Source organism: Zea mays, chromosome 2 (genome assembly GCF_902167145.1).
Source record: "Zea mays cultivar B73 chromosome 2, Zm-B73-REFERENCE-NAM-5.0, whole genome shotgun sequence".
Classification (NCBI taxonomy): Eukaryota; Viridiplantae; Streptophyta; class Magnoliopsida; order Poales; family Poaceae; genus Zea; species Zea mays.
Window position 1 is genome coordinate 11,053,678 of NC_050097.1, and position 10,588 is coordinate 11,064,265.

The 10,588-nt window shown below is 43.4% G+C and overlaps 1 protein-coding gene across 1 annotated transcript; it reads right to left on the reverse strand.

Annotated features, from left to right (window-relative positions):
• Positions 1-3,574: 3,574 nt before the first annotated feature.
• Positions 3,575-7,761, reverse strand: LOC100500945 (necrotic4). Its single transcript, NM_001195848.1, has 8 exons — positions 7,020-7,761; positions 6,346-6,421; positions 5,919-6,013; positions 5,322-5,405; positions 4,849-4,936; positions 4,459-4,583; positions 4,281-4,379; positions 3,575-3,912 (listed from the first exon to the last, which is right to left on the reverse strand). Exons 1-8 carry the CDS (start codon positions 7,575-7,577, stop codon positions 3,844-3,846), a joined length of 1,194 nt encoding a protein of 397 aa, NP_001182777.1. The 5' UTR covers positions 7,578-7,761; the 3' UTR covers positions 3,575-3,843.
• Between the last annotated feature and the right edge of the window lie 2,827 nt (positions 7,762-10,588).

The window sequence follows — 10,588 nt, forward strand, 5'->3', positions numbered from 1 at the left end:
ACTACTATTATTATTATTATTATTATTATTATTATTATTATTATTATTATTATTATTATTATTATTATTATACTACTGCAGTCCTTGGCTTGTCTGGCTAACCTTACAAATTCATACTCTCTCTCTCTCCCCTCAGTCCGGGAAAAATAAATACTACTCCAATATAATTCTCACTTCCTAATGACCAAAACAATTTTAAAGTTAATCAAATCTAAATACTATCATTTATGATAATGAACAGATATTATTAGCTTAATTACGATGTATACTTTTAATAGTAAACCTACTATTTATTGACATACATGTTAATATTATTTTCTACAAATTTATTGAATCTAATAAAGTTTGACTTGTCTAAAAACCATAATTGTGTTTTTTTTGGGGGGGGGGGGGGGGGTGAAGGTCCACCAAAGAGCACTTTGAATGAAGCACGTACTAATTACAAAAAAAAAGTATGGAGCGCTTTGACGCGAGCGACAAATTATGCAGTGTTTTGATGAGTATACTATCGGGCATCCATGCATGACCCACGTTGCTTCTCAGCAGGGGCGTCCATGGGCCTGTGCAGGCTGGGCGACCGCACAGGCCCCCAAAGTTGAAGGGCCCCCAAGTTAATCTAAAACGCCAAGGTAGACATTCAGTAGCTTCTAATTTTCTAGGTCATCAGTTTATCACCTTCCACTTCGGCGTCATTCTAACTTCCAGTTCCACAATAGCCGGCGGGACTGCAAGAGCCGAGAGCGCGCGGCCAACGCCGGAGGCCAGAGAGACTGCGGGAGCGGGAGCGCGCCGTCAACCCGTCGTGCCCAGTGCGTCAGTGCCCACCGGCCACCGCCAAGGCGACGTCGGCCAGCCGCCAGCCGTAGAGCAGAGTACGTAACGTACGCATTGATAATTCTATTTTTTCAGCAATTCTATTGTCTGCTCGTCTACTTGTCTAGTTGTCTTATCCTATTTTTTAATAATTAATGATGTTTTTCAAGTAAAAATTATGTAGCAGGTACAATACTTAGACTACTACTATAATTTATAATATAGTTTATTGATATATATTACTATTTTGTTATTTTGCTAAGTTAAACTAGGTCTTATCTATTATTTAGCACGGGGCCTCTAATTCCTTCGGGACGCGCCTGCTTCTCAGTGATGACACTCATGCACCACCAGCTTTAGCTTGGGGGCGCTTGGCCTATCAATAATCAGTTCATCAGCTAGCGCCTCTCAGCTCCTTCCCTTCCCTTCATGTGGGCATCGTGCATGAAATATATTGTTAAGCCTACTAGATTCGGTCTGTCTCTTTGCTTTTTGTGCGCTAATAATCTAGACTGTCCACAAGCAAGATCCCGGTTAAAGAATTAGTATAAGCGAACAGTGCACACCGGGCAAATCACAGTCCACAAGCAAGCAGCAATAAACATTAGTATAAGCGATCCCGTACTATAAATAATTGCTAGCAAGCAAGATTTGGGAAGATCTAGCATGTTGTTGGTCTGCAGTGTCCTATGCTGCTATAGTCCACTAGCTCAAAGTTCGAGGCACAAGTATCGATCTCATGTGGGTGGGGGCCTTGCGCAATTGCTCAAATTAGATATTTGTCTCCAACCAGCGCGATATTATGATGAGCAGATAAGGATGTGCCCTAGGCTTGCTAATGGCAAAAAAATCTAATCCACGCCCACCCATACCTAAATCTAATAACTTTAATATCCGTCCCACGACCACCTAAAAATATATAAAAAAAAAATTAAATCCAACTCATCCAATAATATTATTGATCTCAAACCAACCTTAAGGCCTTGTTCGGTTATTCCCAATACACATGGATTGGATGAGATTGAAAAAAATTAAGAAGAAGTTTGACTTATTTGGAATTCAAACTTATCCAATTCCACTCAATCCACATGGATTGAGAGCTAACCGAACAAGCTCTAATTGGGTGGAAATCCATGGAAACCCCGTGGGTTCAGCTTATTGTCTCACATAAAGCCAACTGTATACACGTAGACTGATACACAATGACAACTTTATAGGTAGTTTCAATGACATACAAAAATATAGTCCACGACATACAAAAACAGTGACAATAATATTATACATGGATACAAAAACAAGTTTTGTCGATGAACATTTAGGTCTCGAGAGAATAACAAAAAACATCTGTTAAATATCTTAATGGACAATAATCTTTTTAGCAAGAAACATAAACTAACAGCAGTGGAAAGAGTCTCCGATCAAGCTCGAAGCTAGCAACAGTGGAAGGCACATCTAGGTAGCTTCAGAAACACACCGAACGACACATAAATCTCCCTGAAAGTGAAAAGAAAAGAACCATGTGTGAACGGTCCCTGGGGCGGTAGTGTGTTCACTTCGTACGCAAGAGCGCGCGCTAGAGGACAGGTGACGTCGGCGTCTAAGTTTGAAAGTGTCTAATTAGCGTCGGTCGTCAACAGGGGCTAGGGGAGCTATGTCTGCCAAGGCAAAGACTTGAGGGAGGGGAGACTTAAGCAGGATGCAGCCACCGGTGCAAGGGTGAAGAATTGGAGAGTTAGGGTTGAGTTGTTTATGTTGGGACTTGGGACTAAGTTGTGAGTCGACTCGAATACAGTCCTGCGGTCTACGGATGGGTGAAGATCCATGGAAACCTACTCCTATGCAAACTCATCTACACCCATAGGTATCAATCATTTTGACCCACAATATAAAATAAACCCACCCAACCCAAACCGTTCATAATCAAAAGCCATCACAACCCACCAAAACGAACTCATTTCTTAAACCCACCTAAAATACCTACTTACACCCACCCCATTTGCAGGTTTAGATGTCCCTAACATATTGTGTAAAATATAAGATTTACACCGTATATTACACTGTTTACAAAGTAAAGTTTAAAAAAGATGGCTGGTGGAGAAATGTGTGTGTTTCATATGACTAAAATTTAGTCCTTTTCACATCGGATGTTATAATAATAATTATGATGAGTATTAAATATAGTATAGTTACAAAACTAATTACATAGTTAATACTCATTTTTATGGAAAGAAACAAGAACCAAAGCGACAACTTCGTATCAGCAGCCAACCAATAATCGCCATCGAGCCGGCTTTTTATCTGATGGGTACGGCCGTACGGGGGCGGGGGAAACGCAGTGATGCGCCAGCACGATGACCAAGGGGCCCTGTTTGTGTTTTGGGGGCCTTTGGGCCAACTAGGCCGGACTGCAACACACGACATCCCAGTACCTCGGGTGTAGACAGACCTAGACCTGTGTACGGGCCGCCTGACACACCATCGAAAAAACCTCGACCCGATACGATCAATATATCAGCAATAAATCACAGGCTAAATATAGGCCATTATTTTTTATCTAAATTCAACGCAGAGCCCAAAGAACTTGACCCAACAAAAAAACCTAACCTGACACGTCCAACCGTAACCAGACACGTCCAAACGAAAGGTACCGGTCAAACCAACCGTAACCCGACACGTCCAACCGAAAGGTACCGGTCAAACCGACCCGACACTAAACAGGTATGAGTCAATAAGTCATGTCAAACGACTCACGAACAAGTCTAGACAGACCTATCTGCCTGCATCGGTGAGTATTTCCCATAGTAGTAGCAAATGATAGTGTTCAGAAACCTGAATCCTTCGTAAATACAGAAGCCAATGGTTCTCTCATTCACATGGGGGAAAAACAGCAGATAGATACAAACAGCTACAACATCACTACATCATATTTATTCACGATTCTACAGATGCAAAATATATAATGAAACTGCACGTGGTCTTAGCCCTACAGAAGGGAAAACTCTAACAAAAGATCTCAAGAATAACGGCTAATCAGATCCAATCCTTCGGGTTTATGCAGGCTTCCAGAAGTTTCCATTCCTCGGTTCCTTCTTCCGGTTTCTGCAAATGAAGTTGTATGTTCAGGAACAGTTGCCCAAGTTATTATAAGTAAGAGGTACAGTAAAATGATAGCTAGTCCCTCCTTTCTAATTTATAGGTCGTTTTCAGTTTTCTAGATAAGCAATTTTTATTACGTATCTAGACATGTTATATATCTGGATGCACAGCAAAACTGCATGTACCAATGAAAGTCAAAATGATTTGTAATTTGTGATAGAGGGTGGTAGTTATTAAGAATATAGAATATCAGCAGTACGTTTCATTAATTATTTTGCTTTTTTTCCAAGAACTCTTGGGCATTCTCTGGTGGAAAAGCTAAGACATGTCACATGTCGATATGATCGAGACCACTGAGTGTAATAGCTTACATGATCATACTGCCATCGTGCTGTAAGTGGAAGGGACACAAGTATGCTCTCAATCCTTCCTCCAGTCTTTAGGCCAAATGTTGTACCACGGTCGTAGACCTTCAAAAGACGAGCATGTTAAAGCCAGAAGATAGGCATCCAAGCAAAACACTGGATGTATTCGCCTAAAACCACTTACAAGGTTGAACTCCACATAACGACCTCTCCGCAATTGCTGCCATGCCCTGTGCTCCTCGTTGAACGGAGTGTTCTTCCTCCGTTCTATGATCGGTATGTACGCAGGAAGTACAGAGTCCGCACATTCTGTAGAGAAAGAAAATCACTTTGGTTATCGTAACTGTGACTACAACTCGACCGAGTACATGTCGCACGGCCATCCAAACACTGAAATACAACATCTAATTAGCTAGATATATCTCGTAAAAAAATAACAGAACTCAAAGCTATATCTGGCAAGAACTTGAACTCATCCTATGCACTATGTGGGAATCCCATCCGATAAATGAACAATTCAAAAACCACTGCACCAAGCTACCTGAATACAAATAATTCTAGCAAATGGTTTCACCTGTAGCAAAGTTGAGAAGCATTTCTTGATCGTAATCATTAAGGTCATCAAAAAATATTCCACCTAGCCCACGCCGCTCATTACGGTGCTGCATTGAGAGACAGGTCATGAGAATTCAACATAGGATCCCAGAAATTCTATGTTGAAACATCATCTGGTTCATCCAAAATTTAACAAAAGGGAAAAGGCAATCCAGGATTGCCAAACTAGCATGGCCATACCCCCCCCCCCCCAAAAAAAAAAGAGAACAGACCCAGTGCCGAAGGCTCCCGCATGAGTGGGGTCTAGGAAGGGATAAACCAAGATAAAAGCGTTAGGAATTTCTTTATTTCATTGAGAAAAGCTGGAGGCATCTGGATCAAGTCAGCAAATGCAAAATCATGTCACTGCAAAAAGTAAACCACATGGTCTAAACTGTAGAATTGATTCCTTCGGTAGTTTCTAAAGTATAACAAATGAAGAACTTAAAATACCTTAATATAGAAATAATCATCACACCATTTTTTGAATCTTGGGTGAAAACTTGGATCAAATTTATCACATGCTTGCTTTTGAACCTGAAATCAGACAAAAATGTTAATGACAACAAGTACAAAGAAGCCACTGAAGTGCTAGCTAGCTAGCAATAGTTGTTAACTAACTTATTGACTCTTCTGTCTGTTCTAATTCCTCTCGAGATTAACACAAGGACTTTGCCCGTAAGAAACAATAAACAATAAAAGGTGTGTGTAACTGCATGGAACTGTGTTTTGCATGTACTAGTACTGAGGTGAAACACCCTTACACCCACGTAGACTGGAAGACACCTTTTTTTAGAGTAGAGCAACTGTAAACGATACCAAGAACCTAATTGACCCTTTAACTGCATTTAACACAACACCTAACACCGAAGACCCTTGACTAGTTCACATCTAGAGTGTAGAAATGGAGCAAAACAACAGTACCAACTCCATAGGCTAGCCTAGCGTAATACTGTCTAGGAAACATTTAAGCATTGTCCAAAACATCGAAGTAGAACACCAAAGAGTCTTGGGTGCACGGTTTTGCAACATGTAGGGAGTGCTACATACAGAATGGAAATGCTTCACGTCCTCTTCAATGATGTATGAAGGAGTCAAGTCAGTACCACCGCCGAACCACCATTGTCTTGGTGCACCAGGTGCATCTGCAGTTGGATGTCATAACAGATAAGTATTGAAAATACCATCTCCCAACAAGATATTTACAATATGCAAAATGATTGTAGTGCACATGATCATGTTCATAACTTGGGTACCTTGTTAATGTAAATAATATGAGCCCAGTTCTCTTACCAATATCTAGAGGAGTTTGTCTATTTTAAGCCAATACTCACTAAATGCAAAGTATAAAACATCTAGTTCATACATGGGTCTTTGTACATGACGGTGGCAGACACATTGAAGCACAAAATCCAGTCAGTGTGCAGGATATTAATTGCATCATAATACTTCAGGATTTACTACGATAGAAGGATACCTTTTGGTGCATCCGTCTCAAAGTAACGGTAGTTAAAATGCAATGTTGGAGCAAATGGGTTCTTGGGGTGAAGCACCTGGAGAAAAAAAAGTAAAACTATCTTTAGTCCATGTATCATAGGTTAACACTAGAAGACTAATGTATTGCCTAAATTGACTAAAAATTTCATAAACATGAATAGTAGAAGAGCAGCATTATCATTATAACAAACCAAAAGGCATGGTACACATAGGGGTGGTAATGGATCGCGATCCAAATGCTTATTCACAAAATGGTAGGGCCCTAAATAAATTTTAGTTCAAAAATGAATAGAAATAGGGTCCGATCCTAATACGATCCGATCCTTAAATCTTATAATGCAAAATTTAGAGCACATTGTCACCCCTAGGTACACATCAAGTATAGTAGAACAAACGAGCTACAATAGCAGGGTATCTAAAGAAAACTATGCATTTCAAGTCATAGCAGTGAAAAGATGAACCATATAGCTACAATAGGGTCATTATCTGATTATAGTATGCAATGAGCAATATCTAGAAACAAAAAATGGGAATATGTACACTATGACTGCGCTCAGGAAGCCAAAACAGACAAAAAAAAATGCTAAGGTGCCAACAGGTCTACAGGTACAGGTTCGTCAATCGTCTAGTCAATGCAGCAGGAAAGACATTTACCGAACTAATCCCCGCGGCGAAGAATGGCACGGGGCCAGGCTTGTGGCCATCCGCGGCGGCGGCCCCGTTCTTGGCGGCCTCCCCCTTGGCGGCGCGGTAGGCGTCGGGCGGCATGACCCCGTAGACGACGGAGACGTTGACCCCGGCCTTCTCGAAGACGCGGCCGTCCTGCAGGACGCGGCTGATGCCACCGCCCCCGCCAGGGCGCGACCAGACGTCCTCGACGAAGCGCGCGCCGCCGCCGTCGGCCTCCTCGAGCGCGGCGCAGACCTCCCCCTGCACCCGCCGGATCATGGCCTCGAACCGCGCCCGCACGGACCCGGACCCGTGCCCGTCCTCGCGGAGGAACGTCGGGGGCGGCTCGCTCTCCGGCGTCTCCTTCTCGATCGCCACCGACGCGCGCACGCGGAGCGCGCGGCTGCTGCGGCGGGGGGCGAGGCCGAGGCCGCCGCGCGGGAGGTGCGCCTGCACCGGCACACGCCCGCGGAGGCCCGCGGGGGCCGGCGCCGGCGACGGAGCTAGGGTTCGGGACGGGGCGGAGAGGAGGTTGGACGCCATTGGGTTTGGGTGGGTGGGTGGTTTGGTTCGGCGAGTGGTCGATTAGTGGTTTATGTAGGCGGCTGTGGCCGCCGGTGGGCGGCGCGGGCGGGATGCGGCCCGCGGTTTTGCAGCTGGTGAGGGAGGGTCAAAAGGGGAGGGAGGGGGAGGGGGGAGCGAGAGCGAGCTCCCGGGTTATGCTATGCTGCTCCTCCTCTGCTCCAAGGGGATAAGGAAACGGATCATGTTTGTTCGGGTTCGGCGCTCTCGCGATTTTCAGATTCTGCGAAAGGGATGCCTGCTGTGACGGTTTAGGATGGCTTTTAAAGTTTAACAACAACGAGACGCTAACACTTCAAAGTTCAAACAACAACAAGGTGACGGTAAAAAATGCCTCTGAGGTTGGATTTACAATCCTGTTTCCATTCATGTTCCGCATGTTTGGTTGGCTTCTTCCGATAGCCCGGCTGTATGAGTCAGGTCGGCGCGAGCCTGGCTCCAAAAATGCGGCCAATTTGCCCGCGTCTGTAGAGCCTGGCTCATGGTGCTTTAACTTTAAGTATCATACGAGTCTGACTCCATATCTGCACGCAGGTAACCAAACACACACCTTACACGCGTAGAGTCTGGTTGACAACAATCAAACAATAGCTCATTGCATCTCGCGATGTAAGCACCAGCAAATATAGGCAACCAAACACATGAGTTCTGAACCTGTTATGTTCACTCAGTCGTTGTAATTAAGGTAGGTTTATATGGTCAAGTGATAATAGATCTCCGACTCGGACCCCTCCTGGCCTCCATAATGACAAGGAATATAAGAAGCTGTATATACAGGTTCTTGTGTTCACTAGACCAGGTCACTTGTTTCTGAAAAACAAAGCGAAACATTGGTCGCGATAATTGAAAGAAGAAAAAAAAGGGTCGATTACTAATATAATGTCGAAGTCAAACCGTGGAAGATACAAGTCTATGGGTTCCAGATCAGGCTTTATTTTTCAGGCACCGATTGTATACTCTATCCAAGAACCTGTCACAGATTGTACACTCTATCCAATAACCTGTCAAACCGCTATTCAGCCACCCGTAGGGATTAGGAAAGGGTACGTAGAAATTGAGAACGCTGCCAACATCTCATAGTCTCCAAGTGCAAAGGCAAAGGAAATGGATACATAGTAATGTTAGAATCACAAGATCTCTAGGAGTAGACTAGTGGGGTAATCTGTTTTTTATCGAGTAATTTCGCGTTCCTAATTTCTTGGAAAAAACAACATTAGATTGTTACGGTCCGTGGGAAGCGCAGGCGTGTTGGAGGATGCAGATCCGTCCGCCATCAGGTTCGTGATGAAGGTCGGTGCAGCGAGGTTGTGACGGTGTCTTCGCGTCACTGGTTGCGCACCCTCTCTCAGATCGATGTTAGGGTTTGTCGGTGAGGAGTACGGCTCTAGCGAACTACGTCATCTGAGCCGCCGGACCCCACCCTTTTTATTTACAGTGTAGTATGAGAGTGTGTGACAGAGACCCACCAACCATATAGAGTTGGGCGTCCCCTACCAAGGCGCAATCAAAGGCCCAAAATGTTCGTTGAGCCATCTTGGTGAAGATCAATCCAACAAGTAAGACACAACGATAGTCTCTCGCTACATCGGCATGATTTTTATCTTGACTCTACATCCGTGCACCACAAACCAAGATACATGTTGCACAAATATACTTAGGCCTTAGTTAATCCGTACGACTTGGCACAAGATGGTACACTTGTTGACAATTACTCGTCGCAATCATATACCACAAGGACACATATAAACCTTTTCACATTTTTCCTTGGTAAGTGCATCACCACCGCACAAGCCCAAAGAACAACAAAAAAGAATGAATAACTCACTCAAATAACAAAAGCCTAGACAAAATCAAAAAACAAGTCATCGATGATGAGCAAAGCTTGGTTTCTAAAGATATGAACAACGACTCAATGTAGGGACTGTTTGGTTCAATTTTTTCTGACAAGTTTTTCCAGATAATACAGTTATGAAAAAATCTGGCTATGAAGAAAAATTTGTTGTGGGGATAATCTAAGTGTTTGGCAATCTTGATTATCTACGCAAGACTTTTGTGATCATGTGATTATCGTGACGTCAAAGACTCGTGTACATGCGGATGCGGGCAGTAGCGTGTGGGCAAAGACGCGTGGAATCGGGTGGCTGTTACGGCCTCGTCCCTGTGCTTGCTTATGCATTCAGGTTTTTCGGGTGCAAGCGACGCTTTTAGCCGAAGCGTTTCCCACAAAATAGTTTGGGAGCCACAAAACCGAAGTGAATTAGAGAGGCTAAACTTCCCTCCTTATTCAATTATAAATAAGAAAGGAATTTTTGCTCTCTAATCCCCATTGGGTTTTGACTCTCAAACTAGCCATAAAAGCTCCCCATTTGGCTACTCAAAGCGACTCTTGGCCACTGTCAGCGGCAAAAAAGTAGATCCAAACAAAACTGGTTAGACCTAAAGAAAAGGCAAGAAGCTCAATATCACTAACCAATAATTAGAGAAAAAACCGCCATAAAAACTGTGAGCAAAGCTAGTCCATATAGAAAGAGACAAAGAATTTAACATGACTAAGTAAAACATCTCCTAAAACTCTCCCCAATATAAACTAAACTACTTACATAAACTAAACTACTTACGCTTGAAGGGAGAAAGAAGGAAGCGGACAAAGCACGGCAAAATTGATGGTTTAAAGGAGTAGAGATATATAGGTCTACAACAAAGATATTCGGTAGTAGTTTATGGTAGAGAAATTATATTCTTGGAAATCAGTAAAATTTTGTTGTCCCATTTTTTCTACCAAGGAAACAGAAAGAATCCAAACTACTGGGTTAGTGCATTTGTACTATAATTGATGAAAATTGGAGTATCTGCGCAGCTCATGTGATCCCCACGTGCTGCCACCTCAGCGGCACCCCTTCCGAATTCCGATCGTCTCCGCGAACAAAACCGCTCGCACCTGTGTCCGGCCAGCCATCGTCATTGGTTTCGCG

Excerpts from the sequence above, each read along its gene's own strand:
- LOC100500945 (NM_001195848.1), bottom strand. The coding sequence starts at position 7,577 with ATGGCGTCCAACCTCCTCTCCGCCCCGTCCCGAACCCTAGCTCCGTCG. Across the intron at positions 4,584-4,848 it reads GCTTCTCAACTTTGCTACAG|AATGTGCGGACTCTGTACTT; the intron begins GTGAAACCATTT and ends CTTTCTCTACAG. Across the intron at positions 3,913-4,280 it reads CACGATGGCAGTATGATCAT|AAACCGGAAGAAGGAACCGA; the intron begins GTAAGCTATTAC and ends CTTCATTTGCAG.